The sequence below is a fragment of the Bacillus rossius genome, chromosome 3 (genome assembly GCF_032445375.1).
Source record: "Bacillus rossius redtenbacheri isolate Brsri chromosome 3, Brsri_v3, whole genome shotgun sequence".
Classification (NCBI taxonomy): domain Eukaryota; kingdom Metazoa; phylum Arthropoda; class Insecta; order Phasmatodea; family Bacillidae; genus Bacillus; species Bacillus rossius.
This window is the reverse complement of record NC_086332.1, coordinates 7,201,704-7,217,283: the sequence shown is the minus strand read 5'-3', so window position 1 is coordinate 7,217,283 and position 15,580 is coordinate 7,201,704. Positions and strand designations below refer to the sequence as shown.

General features: G+C 39.9%; 1 protein-coding gene across 2 annotated transcripts; it reads left to right on the top strand.

The window, feature by feature from the left end:
• Positions 1-1,552: 1,552 nt before the first annotated feature.
• Positions 1,553-13,687, top strand: LOC134530152 (nucleolar protein 9). 2 transcript variants are annotated; one of them, XM_063364776.1, is made up of 8 exons: positions 1,553-1,890; positions 2,443-2,669; positions 5,509-5,788; positions 6,031-6,407; positions 8,309-8,437; positions 9,196-9,351; positions 11,329-11,472; positions 13,367-13,687. In XM_063364776.1, exons 1-8 carry the CDS (start codon positions 1,698-1,700, stop codon positions 13,637-13,639), a joined length of 1,779 nt encoding a protein of 592 aa, XP_063220846.1. In that variant the 5' UTR covers positions 1,553-1,697; the 3' UTR covers positions 13,640-13,687. The 2 variants fall into 2 exon arrangements, with proteins under 2 accessions (XP_063220846.1, XP_063220849.1); XM_063364779.1 differs by having other exon boundaries at positions 1,591-1,890; positions 13,294-13,687.
• Positions 13,688-15,580: the final 1,893 nt, after the last annotated feature.

The window sequence follows — 15,580 nt, the reverse complement described above, 5'->3', positions numbered from 1 at the left end:
GTCATGGTCGATTGTTGCTCAAGCGACAATCGATACACCAGTGGCTTAACGTTCCTTACATTGCACTGGGTTACACTCACGCTGCACTACCCCTGTTTGAAGCAACGCGGTGCCATTACAGCCTGTGCAAGCAGAAGGAGCGCTTGGAACGACATTATTATACTAATACCAATAATTACAAGACGTGTTATCGGCAACCATCACCAAGTAATTATTAAGTAAGTATGACTTGGTGCAGTTCTGCTCAAAACCATGGCCTGGTATACTCGGCAAATTGTTGCACATTTTTGCAAGAAACAAGCACCTAATGGCAAGCGACCATTCGGAGCTCTTGTCAGTTCTCCATCCTCCACCATCAGGGCTGGGCCTGTGTGATGCACTGGGGAGCATCTCAACCTTTCAACTCCTACATATTTTAACACTAACATAAGTCTTCATAAATCCTCGTTCGTTAGCTCCAATGTTAGTCCCCAAAAGCTGTTTTTGATCTTACCAGTAATGTAACCTAATCATTATAATAAAAACACACACAGGAGGAATATTTTCGCATTATACTTAATTGTGATAAAAACTTGTAACGGGATGCGGCCCAGGTCTAAATTATTGAATATTTGCCGAGAGACATTTGCAGTTTTGCCTGCACCTGTGTCCCACCAGTTTGGTGAAGAATAACAGAGGCTATTTCATTTAATACGGCTCGAGGACTTTCGTGGTTTGCCTTTTGAAGCCCATGTGGCCTTATTTTGATTTACAGCTCAGCCTTTTAGTGTAATGTGTGCTTTCTATGTTTTAATAGGTCCCAGGGGCAACAACATCCACCCCCTCCACGAAGGGTAAAATATTCTTTATATACTATGACTTCTGGAGTAATAACCACATATACTAAATCCCGACTACTGGTTGCCCCCACCCTTTCCTCCTCTCCGACCCAAAAAAAGTCAATTCTCAATCCACTGAAGGGTCCATCATATGTGATTATTAGTGTCCTGCCAGTGAATCTTGTCTAGTTGTCATTTGTGTACGCATGGTTATGTTACAGGGTGATATCACCATACCTGCTCTAGTTTCTTGCAATGCTTTCTATATGTTCGATCAAGTCTCAAATCAATGCTACCACTAAAGTGCCGCAGCATTATGTGTTTCCAGTATTCAATACAACTCGTCACTGACGTGTGCACCACCTCTCTTGACTCTCGACCTTTTAAGCTATTACTTGCCGAAGGCTTCGTCTCTCGCCGTATCCCTGGAAAGTCTTATCATTGTCAAAGTTTTACCTCCAACTATATTTAACAAATTTTTATGTGTAAAAAGGGATTAGGCATATGGGTTACAGTTTTCTCTATCAAATAAATTTGAAGCGATTACTTTAAACATTACTTTTAAATTCTGCCACGCTATTAAAATTAATTTTCGTACTGAGATAGCTAAAATGTTTTTAACTCTTATAAAATAAATATAAAGAAAACTATTTCATTTATACTTAGAACTAAATATTTCAAATAGTTTACCAGTGTTGTACCATCTTTACCGCACGCTTTTTGTTTTAACGTGTATCTATGGTTTGTTTACTTTTTTTTAATGGCACTGTGAACTGTGATTGAAGCAGTTAGGAATTTGAGGTTACGAAAAGATAGTTGTGTTCATCTAGTGCTGGTTGTGGGCGGAAGCTAATTACCATTAAAAAAAGAAGAAAAGTAATGGATAACACTCAACCTGCAATGTATAATCGTAACAAGAAACGAAAGTCGTCATTTCTTGTTATGGCAAAAAAATTTGCAAAGAAAGGAAAGTTTGGTAAGGGAAGTCAAATAGATGAAGAAAAGTATCATTATTTCCTTCGTGTTCGTGAGACGAATAAAGCCGAAAACTTTCAGACGGATGGTGAACGAGGTAGGTTTTTTTTTTTTTAAGTATATAAGTTAATACAAGAAATAAATGAAAATTTTATTCAGAGAACAATACTGGACTTATGTTGGTTGTATCTCAGCTCTGTATCTAACATCAGCCCAGTTAAACTTGGTATATTAATGCCTTCTACACACAATACATAATTAATGAGCAACGAAATATTCCACCTCTATGATTAAGTTTAAGTTGGGCTACGATTAACCTTTTTTTTTTAAGTACTTATATTTTAATAATTTTCTTACAATGCCTTCATTTGGTCATTTGGCATTAAAAGAAGAACTTAATTTAATGTGATGTTGCAGAAAGTAATTTTTTTTTAATCAATTGTAAAGTTCTCAGTCTATATGTTTATTACTTGCGAAACAATGTCAAACACATGATGATAATGTGCAATTGTGGTTTCATTGGTAGCTACTTCAGTGTTGCATGTGAGTACAAGTATCGCAGGTCTAGTTTGCTGTCCATGGTCAGTTTACATGTATTATCTTGCATGTTCCAAAGATAAGTTATTGAGATTCAGAGATGATGTTGCAGGTTTGTTCGCAAACAACGTGTTGGTCGAGACGGAAGGCAAGGAAGTAGAGTACTCGAGCAACCAGCTAGCTTCTCGAGTGATCGAGGAGTTGTTGGACTGGGCCAGTGGCGATGCCCTGTCCCGCTACATGCGGGTGTTCGGGGAGGATCTCAGGCCGGTGTTCTGCGACCAGTTCGCTAGCCACGTCCTGCAGAAGCTGATTGTGATAGCAGCTACGGGAGGGACAGTAAGTTGGTTATTGCCGAAGCTGCCTTGCTCTGGTGGACCAGTCGTTCCCTACGCCATCATTCCCATGAATGCAACCTACAAGTGTTTATAGTCATGACACAACTTTATTGAGTGTGGGTATATTCAGTGTGCATGGTGTTTGGTAAGGTCACTTTAATTTACAATATGAGGTTTGTCCGGAAAGTTTGTATAATGATTCCTAAAAACTACTGTGAGTGATGGGGGGAGGCACCATATCAGTCTTTCGACTCAAGGTCATCCCCACCACACTCAGTCTGAGCCCGGCCGCTCTATGAATCACCTGGGTTTCACGCGCTTGTTCAAACTTGCCTCTTTTTCACGTGCTGTCAGCATGGAGCTTTCTCTTGTTGAAGAGCAACGAATCAACATCAAATTTCTCGGGAAACTAGGTAAGAATGACCGTGAAATTTTTGAGGCTTTGAGCCAAGTTTATGGAGAAGATGTTTTGAAGGAACCAACCGTCAAAAAGTGGTTGAAAAGTTTTCGGGAGGGCCGAAAAGCTTTCAAAGACGATTCTCGTTCAGGATGTCCTTCCACTTCTGTTTGTAATGAAAATATGGAAAGAATTCGTGCTTGTGTCCTACGGGACCGTCGTTTAACAGTCAGAATGATCGCTGAAGAGCTTTCATTGAGCAAAACGATTGTTCATAAAATTTTAACAGAATAATTAAAAATGAAGAAAGTTAGTTGTGTGTCGAAATCGTTCCAAATTTTTAGTCTCCAGAACAAAAAGTACAGTGTGTGGCATGCGTGAGGACCGGTTGGGAGCCGAAGAGGGTGGTGACTATCTCGATAGGATCACAGGCGATGAGTCTTGGTTCTACTAATTAGATGTGGAACTCTAATCCCAGAGCAGGAAGTGGAAACAATCTGGGGAGGCAGGGATGTAAAAGTCAAGGAAATCCAAACAATGCTGATTTTTTTTATTATTCTCAGGGCATTGTCCACCAAGAATTTGTCTCTCCAAGGCAGACTGTTAATGGAAAATTCTACGTTGACGTTCTCAGACACCTCAAAGCTCGTGTGACTCGGGTCCGACCAAATTTGGCCCGAGGGGGGTGGTGGGTCCTCCATCAGGACAATGCCTCTGCACACGCTTCGCTAGTTGTGCGTGAGTTTTTGGCCTCGAATTCCATTACCTGTGATGGAATATACCCCTTATTCACCTTATTTGATACCATGTGACTTTTTCTTGTTTCCCAAATGCAAGATAGTGCTGTGGGAACTGCATTTTGTTGATGTGGGGGACATCAAAACAGAAATGACGAGGCAGCTGAAGAACCTCAAAACAGAGGGCTTCCAAGGCGCCTTCCAGCAGTGGAAACAGAAATGGCGCAAGTGTATTGTGTCCCAGGGGGAGTATTTTTAAGGGAACAATATTTAATTACCTGATTGACAGTAGAATAATATATTTTTTTAAACTTAAATATGAAATTTCTGTACAAACCTCGTACAACAGTGATAAAACTTTAAAAAAAAGGGGGGGGGGGGGGTTTGTCTGTAAAGTCGGTTTATGGACAATAATTTTCGTGATAATGTCATAAGAAAGCATTGATGAAAAATTGCATACTTTTTAACGGTGGTTGGCCGGTTCTTGCACGCTCAGCTCAGGCGAAACGTGACAATGAGTCATGCTTTTTCGTGCGTGCAGCCGGCGTTCATCGATTTATAAGACGTTATCACTTCAAAAAATCACACAAAACTTATTATCTATAATTAGTATTCACACAGAAAGGAAACAATAAGAGGCTAATATAACTATACCCACAGAGAAACTTAATAGAAAATAATACTTTGTTATGCAAATTACAAATTCTCTGCAATTTAACAAATTTAATTTGAGGGGAAAAGTAGTTTCTGCTGCATTTTCCAGCATTTTACACTTTTGTTGCCATGTAATATAATTGCTTAGCGAAAATGGTTTCTTTTTTTTTATTTGGTTTAATTTACTTTTCAGAGTTTTATCCCGCAGCCAGCCACTCTTTCAATTCCATACCAGTTTTATTGTTTTCATATGTACTTTGTGTATGTCATTTGAAAGTTAATAAAAATATTTTTGTTACTTCAGATATTGCTTATGACTTCAAATATTTTTGTTAAATTTGGAATAACTAGATATTGTACTTATTTATTTTTGCATAAGCTATCATTGGAAATATACTGTACATATATAGCATCATAGAAGCATGCAGTAATTTTTAAGGTGATATATATGTACACATGTGATTTAAATGACAAGTGCTGGCGCATGCACTAAATAACACAGTCAAACTGAAAAACAGAGGGCATTAACGGCAACTTGTAAAACCAGTAACAATTATAGTTTTATATTAATTTGATGATTATGAACACAAGGTTCTTGTCGAGAGAGTTATAGTTTTTCAGCGCTAGGCACCACTACCCATGAGCTCTAAGACCCAGCTGGAGACGGTCACCGGGCGTGATGTTGCCCATGACCATGAGATTTAACTGATGTCTCAGACTTATTCTGTAATTACCTTCAAAAGGGCTTGAAGCGTTTCAGCCCCCGCCTCTTTAGATGACAGTTTTAATAATATTATACCTTCAAGCTAGTTGTAAAGACAGTTACATTTTGCATTCAGCTTTATTTTATTTTGTTAATGAGTATGATTTGCTACATAAGATGAGTGTTTGTATCTTCTGATCGAACCAGTGAGCATCTCCCCACCACCTTCCTTTCATAGTAGCCTGGGCTGTATAGTTATAATACATAATGAAAGGTTAATGTTGTCGGAGCCAGTGCAATGTGAAGGGTGAAGGTGCGAGGTTGACGAGCGGAGTGCGGGGCTTTGCAGCGAGGGGGCAAGGCGGGCGGCGGCGAGGTCCCTGGGAAGGCCGCCCACCGCGAGTGGCTGCTCAAGGTGGCCAGGTACGCCCTCAACAACCTGGAGGAGTTCGTGCGGGACACGCACGCGAACCAGGTGACGCGTGCCGTGCTGGAGTGCCTGGCGGGCATGACCCCCCGCTCCACCGCCGACGCCAGGGCCGTGCCGGAGAGCGTCGACGTCCCCCCCGCGCACCGGGAGCTGCTGGAGGAGTTCGGCCGCCGAGTGGAGGCGTGGCCCCGCCTGCCAGGTGCTGCCGTGTTTCTTCACCTCTACACTTTTGAATGGTTTCCAGGCCTGAAACTTACGGTCCAGATTTTTTAAATTGCCGTCTGGCTTTTACAGTTAGTGTTCGGCCACTTTCCCGACACTCGCTCTGTGATCCAAGTTAAATGCAAAGTCAGTCCTCTTCTTTCCCCAATGATAAGCTCGTTATGAATGTTTACAGTTTTTTTTGATGACACTAATAAACGTATTCCTTGTCGTTTCCAGAGATGGTGTACACGGACTTGACCGCTGGCTTCGTCCAGACGCTCTTGCTGGCGCTGAAGGTGAAGAAGCGCAAGCTGGCCCACTCGCTGGTTCGCAAGCTGCTGGACGAGTGTCTGGCGGTGCCGGAGCCTGGCGACGACGCGAAGGGCCCCGGGGACGCGAAGGACGGACCGCCCCTCGAGCCGCAGCGACTGCCCGTGTTCGCGAGCTCATCAGCGTCCCGGGTGCTGGACGTGGCCATCATGGTGGCCTCCAGCAAGCTGCGAACTCAGATCTACGCCCGGTGCTTCATAAACAACATGCTGCCTCTGTCCAAACTGCCCTACAGCAACTTCTGCATTCAGAGACTATTGAACTGTCACAAAGTGAAGGAAGAGGTTGGTAAAATCATTTTTGTTTTTGCACAGATTTGTGCTCTTTGTATTCTTCTTAAATATGCTTTATCTTTGAAAGTAATTTAGGAGAAAAATATAAAAAAATTATATATGTATGTTGTTTGTTATAAAGTTGCAATCGTATTCGTTTAGATACATATCTTTTAAAAGTTGCTGACCATTAATTGGTGAATATCATACCTACCTGATCATACATACCTACGTGATCACTTCTATTACACATACATAGTTTGGTTTGTTTTTTTTCCTTTGGTAACATACGTCACAGTCCGGCTCATGTCAAGTCCACTCGCATCATGCAGTCAAACAGCACAGTGCATCAATCTAGATCCTGAGTGAATGGATGTAGCGAATGGTGTGCCATTCAGTTAATCATTCCAATCAGTTTCTGAGTTCACTGGATACAGTGAACCTTAAGTTGTCATCTGCGTGAGGCATAGCTAATCTATCCAACTCGGCTCACGATGAGCATTGAGTTGGTAGTCAAATGATTTGGTGCTCACTGTAATCATGAGGTTTACGTCGTAGATTGTCTTATTGTGGACATGTCTTTCCTAAATAACCATCTATAGATAGATTATTAATGCACATAACACTTTTATGCATGCTAAATCTATTTTCAGTGTGTTGGTATTCAAATTACTGAAAGTTTTCAGCAAAGATAAAAGATAATGAAGAATAAAGTGACAGATATTCTTATTATGTAATTACATTAGTATGTGTCTTCAAATATTTATAAAGTCTACGTTCTTACTAAAAAAAAAGTTAGTTCAGTATTAACTGCCGTTTCAAACAAATTTTAAGTTTATTATACTTTTTATACATTGGGAACAAAAATAACCATGTTTGGTCATGAAATGATCAATATGAAATAATTTCCTTGAATCAGCTTAAAGTGTCCAACTTGACTCTTTTCAAGGGTCAGGTATCATTTTTGAAACCAACCAAAGGCCGGACAATAAAAATTAATATTAAATGTAGGTAAATGTTGATGGAGACAAATTTTCTGCAAACGTTATTTTAAAAATTCTACTATCCATTTATGGTACCTAATTACTTTCTAACGTGTTTTCTAATCATTCTGACAAAACACATTGCATTTAAAGCAGTGGTTCTCCTGTAATAACCAATTTAGTTAAGTTAGGGTAGCCACATGTGAAAATTGGTATTTTTGGGTTAACATTTGATTTTCAATTGTTGTAAATATTACCTGTAATATAATTCTAGTGATGTAAATTTGTGTTGCGCAGGCAGGTAGCGCCTAATCCTCTGTTTGAGTGTTAAGTCTGGGATTCGGAGGGCCTTACCAAGTCGGGACTGGGCAGGTATTTAAGACGGAGGCGGGTGGCGATACTGGTGGTTCCTCAGAATGTTCTGTAAGGACATTGAAGTGCCCTTTGGGCATCAACATAGTATTGTTTCATGTTGCCAATACAACTTACAGTATTTGTAATTTTATAACTATTAGATGCAAGAAAATGTGACATTCGATGTTCACCTAAATTTCTTACATAAATTTCTTAATGTTGTATTGTTCTCAATGATAACCAATAAATGCAATGTGTAACATGTGATAAGGAATGGAAAAATAATCATCAGTAGCTATAAAAAAAAATCTAGGAAGAAGAGCATAGAAATAAAATTATGGATTCCAAAAATACAAATAATATTTTTCGCTATTTCTGTGCAAATATCGTGGCTTTATAATAGTGTCTGCGGAGAACACAACCAAAAGTAACTAAAACACGGTAGGTTTCTCTGTTGAGAGATTGTTGATGCATGCCGGACCGGGCGGGTGGACGGTCACTTACTCCGGAATGTGTAGCGGGAGCTGGAAGCTGCAGCGCAGGCAGGACAGTCGGCGAGCCGTGTGTGTCGCCCAGGTGGAGGCGATGTACGACGAGCTGGGGCCGAACCTGGGGCAGCTCCTGGGGAGCGGCAAGACGGGCGTGGTGCTGAGCCTGGGACAGGCGTGTCAGCGGCTGGAGACCAGGCAGGGCAGCTTCATGCAGGTGCGTGCGTCCGTGAGGCGCACAGGCGACCGTAAATAAGGTCTCACCACCACTTCCTGTAAAACACCATTGTTTGAACTTTCCAACTTCACTTAAAACCAATAATAGATGCTATCAGCATCCTGTATGGCAGTGAAAGTAAAGGCTCATAAATCATTCAAAATTGCAGATGACAGCGTGCAGTGTTCCCTTAACGTCCTTGTGCTAGTCTGCCCCTGTGGAAGGATAATGGCAGGAAGTGTCCAAAAGAGGTTACAATTGTATGTGTGTATTTATTGGTCAAGTGCTAAAGAGTTTAAACTTATTAAGCAGGCAAGTTTCTTATGAGGTTTTACTGTAAATCCATTGCTCATATAACAGTAAATCAGCTTAATCTCTCTTCTTTATAGTGTTTACTATTTCTGTCTTGTATTTAAGAACCGTGGAAATAAAAATTCAATTTTTGTGTGTAATTAGTAGATACTTGACTGTATTGCATTAAAATTTTGGTATATAAGTTGAGTGAAAACTATTGTTTGGTCAGATTCAAAAATAGAATTCAGTGTTTGGAAACGTCTGTTCTTTTAAATTGAGACCCTGGATTTCATTGTAGGTTTTGTCAAGCCTTAATTAAAGAGAGCTAATTTGTACTGTATAATATTTATATACCTACAGGATGGTTTGCACGTACCAACAGTTCAGTGTAGTTAGCATCAGAGCCGAGCAGGAACAAGCGAGTGTTGGTTGCGGCAGTGCTCTAAGCTGGTGTGTGTCGGCAGCATCTAGCGGAGGCTCTGCAGTGCAAGAACAAGCAAGAGTTTGTGCCGCTGGTGCTGCAGCTCTCCCCCGCAGCGAAGTGGGAAGACACTCCCCCCGTCCACCTGCACGGCTCGCTGCTCGTCCAGACCATGCTGAGGTTCAACAAGCCGATCAGCGTACGTGCACCACCATAGTGTCGCCCTACAGCGGAGACGGCGTGATACCGTATTTACCCGCGGAAGCGTTGCCCCTGCGTGTGGGATGCACCTTCAATTTTGGGCCAAAAAATCTTAACATTTTCACCATAAGGGTCGCCCTCGAATATGGGTTGCACCATATATCCGTCTCCGGTAGAATACAAGTGAAGTCTTTGCGGGTCGTGTTTCAGCTTATTGCTGCGAAAGAAATAAAGCACTGATGTCCTTTGTCTTTCCCCTCTTCGACCTTTATGGCCCTTCCTCCCCCCCTTCCCCTTCACCCTAGCACTAACAAAAAAATACAAAGGAAAAAATGCTATTTTTTTATACCTTTGTTTCCCTTCCTGTCTTTTCCCAAGAGAGAAAAGACAGCAGGCTATTTCATTATCAATTTTTTATTTGTTAGTTCCTTCAATTAAAACAAGCGCTCCCTTTACAGCAATTGCTGAGCGTCAGCATCACTTACCAGCAGCTGGGTAGCCGCCCGAAACGCTGCAAACCTACTCCAATGGTGCAATTCATGATGCTTTACACACATTTCTAGGATATTTTAATAAAACCATTTATACTTACTCATGACATATTTATTAAAAACTTACTCAGGCTAGTTATTTAAGCACATAGTCACTTACAACAGTGCAATGTTATATATTTTTTTTTTTTTACATAAAATGGAGAACTTGCATATGGACAGTACATTTTATTAGACAAAAAAAAACTTCATAAAATGTGCCACCCATACGCGGGTGAATACGGGGGGGTAGGGTGGAAATGAGAAACAACCTTCCCAGCACCATCTCGCCTGGTTCCCATGTGCAAACACACACTTTGACCTCGCCAGACAGTTGCGTTGTAAGATAATTACACCGCTGTGTATAAACCCCAGTAGCTTGTCGAAGGTGAAGTTTCATCATGGGCTTGTCACTACAGAGTTAAATACATACTTTGAAAACGTTTGAGAGTTTGTAACTAGTTGTCTGTATGTGCAGTTGAACCTTTTTATAAAGTATTTATTTTTAGGTAACTATAATATTCAGGGCCGCAACTAGAGTCTCTGGCACCCGGGGCATGAATGGATTCATGGCCCCCCCCCCCCCCTCTTTTTTTGCACATACCACACCAATAAAGCGGGGGGTCCGGGGGGCCCTCCCACGGAAAAATGGTGTTATTTAAGCATCTTCCATACATACGTGTAACAGTTTCTGTGCTACTGTACCTTCCATGCATGAACCCACTATGTCCATAGAGTAGTCCGTATAATCACTAGACTTGTTCATTAAATATATGTTGAGACATTATATTGTAAATCAGATTAGACATTCCTGGCATGCATGTTAAAAAAAACTTTAACCAGTTACCAGTTGTAGTAGGAATTACAATGCGATTTCGGCGCCCCCACAGCTTTGCGCCCGGGGCGTATGCCCCGCTTGCTCCCCGCTAGTTGCGGCCCTGATAATATTTTCTACGTTTAGTAACAATTTACTATTTAATACTTCTATTATTAAGTACCAAGATTGTGGGTATTTTCAGGTATATTATCATAAGATTTCACTAAATAGTTTTCAAGTAATTTGTAGATGTACCATTTTATTCTTTAAACAGGCATTCTGGTTATGCTGCTTCGGTTTCAGTTTAGACAGATAAGTATATAACATAAGCATTTAAGATATCTAAATAACCATTTATCCACTTTTTCTTTCAACCCCCAATTTTTAAAGATTTTGGGCATTAAAATGTTAGAGCTTGGTTCATTCTGAACAACATAAACTTATAGTCATTAGCACATAACTTTTTTTTTCCAGTTATAAACTTTAAATGTTTGGATGTGAAAGAGAATCCATGCTAATGTTTGTCAAACAAAGGGTGTTTGTGAAGCTATGCAGGACTCGTAGAGCGAGTGGTACACGAGCAGCTCGAGGGCCTGCCGCCGAGTGGTGACGGAGCGGCTTGCTGCAGGTGGTGTCGGGCCTGCTGGCGATGGCACCAGCCCGCCTCAGGGACGTGCTGAGCGACCCCAAGGGCTGCCACATCACCGACGTGTTCGTCAGCAGCGAGTACGTGGGGGCCAAGAGTCGGGAGAAGCTCGTCGTTGCTCTCGAGGTAATCCAGGAAGCCCCTGCTCAGTTTCATTTTGTATGATGTGCTTGGTAGCCGGCCGTTAATTACTGTGAAACTTGTTAAGACATTCCCGCGCAAAACAATTTCCTTCTAACACTGTTAAATGATTCAGTCTTACCATTTTTCTCCATATGATGTGGGTTATTATCTTCCATGCAAGAAGTGCCTTGAAAAATTAATTTTCCTGTGTGAAATAGTTTTTTTTTTTTTTTTAAGTTGAAGTGAATTATTGACTAGGAAATTGTCATTTTCTTTTTTAACTAACAAATAAAAGGTAACTATACATTTCATATATAAAACGTTAACTCCAGAATATTAGTTTTAAGACCATTATTTACTATCTTTATTGCCGTACTAATAAATTATTCTCATTGGTAAACCATCCCAGAAACAAAAGAAAGCAATCATTTCTTAAATTAATCAACTATACAAAAATTAATTTCACAATCAATATTCACTCAAAAATATAGTACAGTAGAATCCCGCTGATGCGACCCCTCCCGCTCACGGTTTTCAGAAAAACGGACTTAAAAACGGAATGATCGCATTAGAGAATAAGGGCCAATTTTTAACCCCCCACCCCCTCAAATATATTGAAATACATAAAAAATCGCTTTTGTTCGCATAGATTTCATATTCAAATAGTCTATGGTTTAAAAAAGACAACTTTTTAAATTCATATTACACCTCGGACTCTCATACCCCGAACAATGGGTTCCAATAAATACTGCGCTAAGTGAATTCGCGTCACGCGAGTTCGGCTATGCTAGCCGGCTGGTTGTTATTTTCGTTCAAAACGTGGCGAAGGAACTTGTGTGGATCAGGTAGAAAACATTCGGCTATAAACGAAAGATATAAGAACAATGCTATCCTGAAATGCTGTGACATGTTTTTGGAGTAGATAATCACAGCGACAGACCGACAGGATGCGCTCCCGCCCTTGCCGTCAACGATGTTTATTTTGACAGCTCAAGCAATTATCTTTCTCACGTCCCTTCGCAGCGGAAAAAAAAAAAACGTTGGAATGCAGATGGAAAAGTAACTATGCAGTAAAATAAATATATTTACGGCACTGCTAAATTTTTCTGTTCAAAAAAATTTGAGATATTAGTGATTTTTCAGCAGAAACTGCTGTGTGACTAATGAACAAATTGTATCATAGTAACTTAAACTTATAAAGTATTCATTAACGGCGAAGGACAGTCGTATAAGCCCATAAAAATATTTATATTACCGAGAATGGACTATACAACCTGGCTTTTGTCGCACGCGATGTGGGAGGGGAGGAGGATGCTGGCCGGACGAGTTTCTTACCCTCTCCCCGAAGCTACCACAGGGGCTTTTCATGCCGGCGGGTAAGATAACATGACAGCTGAGACGGCTTTTCGTGCGATAGAATACGTGCCGAGCTCGGCTAGACACTGCCGCGTTGACAGTCTAGAGGGGTGGTATCTATTTTTAGCCGTCTTTTGCATGCCTGCCTGCTTACAGTACAGCTCTCGCCAAGATAAACGTGAACACATAGCACACAACAAAGTGTAACAGACTTGTTTTTCAGCCGATTTTAATCAAATTTTCGACTTTCTCTGCTCAAATTTTTCGGTTTCTCAATAAACTGTCGTATAAACGGAATGGACGCATCAGAGGGGGGTCGCATCGGCGGGATTCTACTGTAGTAAACAATGGGCAAGGTTCATTTTCCTTAGTTTTAGCCGAAAGCAGAGGTTTTATCAGGAAAAATTATTAAATTATCTAACAATATATATATATATATATATATAAAATCTCTTGTGTATGATATAGTTGACCTGAGCTGTTGAGAGACTTGGAGCACGAGGTCAGGAAGATTGGCAGCGCTGAGGCTGTGTCCTCCCAGGAGCAGTACGTGAGGCTGGCCTGCAGCAAGCACGGCTCGCGCAGCCTGGACGCCCTCTGGAAGGCGTCCGGCCCGAAGCTGAGGGAGAGGATAGTGAAGGAGCTGGCGGGGAAGGAGGCGGTGCTGGACGGAGACCGGTACGGCTGCTTCGTCGCCCAGAACCTGGGCGTGGGGCTGTATCGACGCCAGGAGCGGGCGTGGCGGGAGGCCCAGGCCAAGCAGGTCAACACCAGGCAGCTGTTTGCCGACATCATCGGTGGACGCCCGAGCTGATGCTCATGTTTTGTAGACTAAAAGGAAAATAAAAATTTCTACCACCAATGAATTTAAGTTTTCCTAAAGCATGTTAATTAATATTAAAATAGTTTTCCAGAACTTCATTTCACCTCATACATTTGGAAAGTGTATATCATGGATTTTACAAAATAGCAATTCATAAACAGGTGTGAGAAAATATTGGCACCATTTAATGTTTATTCAGTTTAGTGGCAGTTGAAATTAATGCAGCTTCGTGGCAGTAAACTAAAACACATCAAGATAAAAAAAAAGTTCTGAAGACATGTTAAGATACATTCAGCAACCTGTTGCAGAATGGGTGACTGCAGATGTTACAACTGCCCTCTCCAGAGTTTAATTTTAATAACTGTTTAACCTTTACTGTTATAACTATGAAATTTTTACTGTTTATAGATGAATGTTTTCTTTTGTCACTTATGATGTTTAAACATAAAAATTTTCATCGTATTTTATTTTTGTTGGTTTTTTAATTTAAAAAAAAATAATCATTAAATATTTTTTATGGATTGTAATGTGAAAAGGGAGTATAGACAGTAATATTCTTTGGTTTAAATTTTTTTTTAAATACTTAATTGTTTTTATATATGATAGTATAATAGTAATATAATTTTTTCCAATATTTATTGCAATAATAATTTTTTGAAAAAAAAAAAAAAAGAAAAAAACATTGCTTTTCTGTGACACAATTCAAATGAAATCTTCCCTTAGCTAACTCCAACTATTTAGTGTATTTTGAATCTTTATAATTTTTTTAATAATTATAAGTCTGTTATTAATAAAGTAAACAATGTTATTAAAAAATTATGTATAACTATTGTATGCCTTAATACAAATTTAGCTAAAACTGACTTTCAAATTTTAGAAGAAAAAATATTGTCTTGGTTTTATCAGCATTTTGCATTATCCTTTTTTTTTTTTTTTTTTCAATTAAAAATATAAAAACTGCTGTGCGTATCTATTGGTTTCCTTTACCAGAAGCTGTAGTAAGGAAAAAGTAAACATTAGCTGGAAATATGCTATGCTATGGGCTTCAAGTTTCGAGGCGGTAAATGTTTTGGTCCAGCATTTTCTAAAAACTGGGGTATGTTGTGTTTTGGTAGTGAAAAGTTTTCACAAGGAGACCAGATTATATTATTTACGTCAGTCTGTTCATTTTCATCCGACAAATCACTTGAACTGTCGCCTGAATTTGTACGAAGTGATGCACCGGCTGGATATAATTACCCGCAGCCACTGGAGTAAGTGTCAGTGTGTTTGAAGTATGTAGATGGTAAATGCTCTTCCTCATCAGTACTTATATCGTTGTCGCTTGTTGTATCACTTTCACAAATATCACTATCGAGCGAATAAAAATAGTCGAGCATTTCTTTGTCATCTTTACCCGCAATGTAACCTTTTTTCCGAGACATTATTATGAAAACGAGAACAAAAGCCATGATCGCACAAAGTTTCACGGTAGTATTAGTTTGAAACAGAGTAACATCACTTTCCTCTGAGAAATATGCCAGAAAACGTGTTTACTATGACTACTACAATAATAATTTTCAACGCAGAATAACCAACGGTATAAAATTCTACGCAATTTGTAATATCCACGAAACTGGTAGTTACATATATTGTTTACCTAAAATGAACCATTGTTGTCATAACTTTTAAAAAATACATTTGTAGAAATTGCTGGAAAACAGTTTCATGATATAAAAGAATTTACGAAAACAATTTTTTTTTTCAAAGGGAAATTGTTTCTTTAGAATAAAGAAATGCAGCAAAACGTGGTTTCTTATGCTGTGCGATGTCCAGCAAAATGACTCATACTCTCTGTTGTGAGAAAACAGAACTAAATAGTAGGGCACTTTCGCTACCTGTTTACAGACAAAAGGAAGGTAAATACTGTAGTAGGACACTTCATTAGACAAA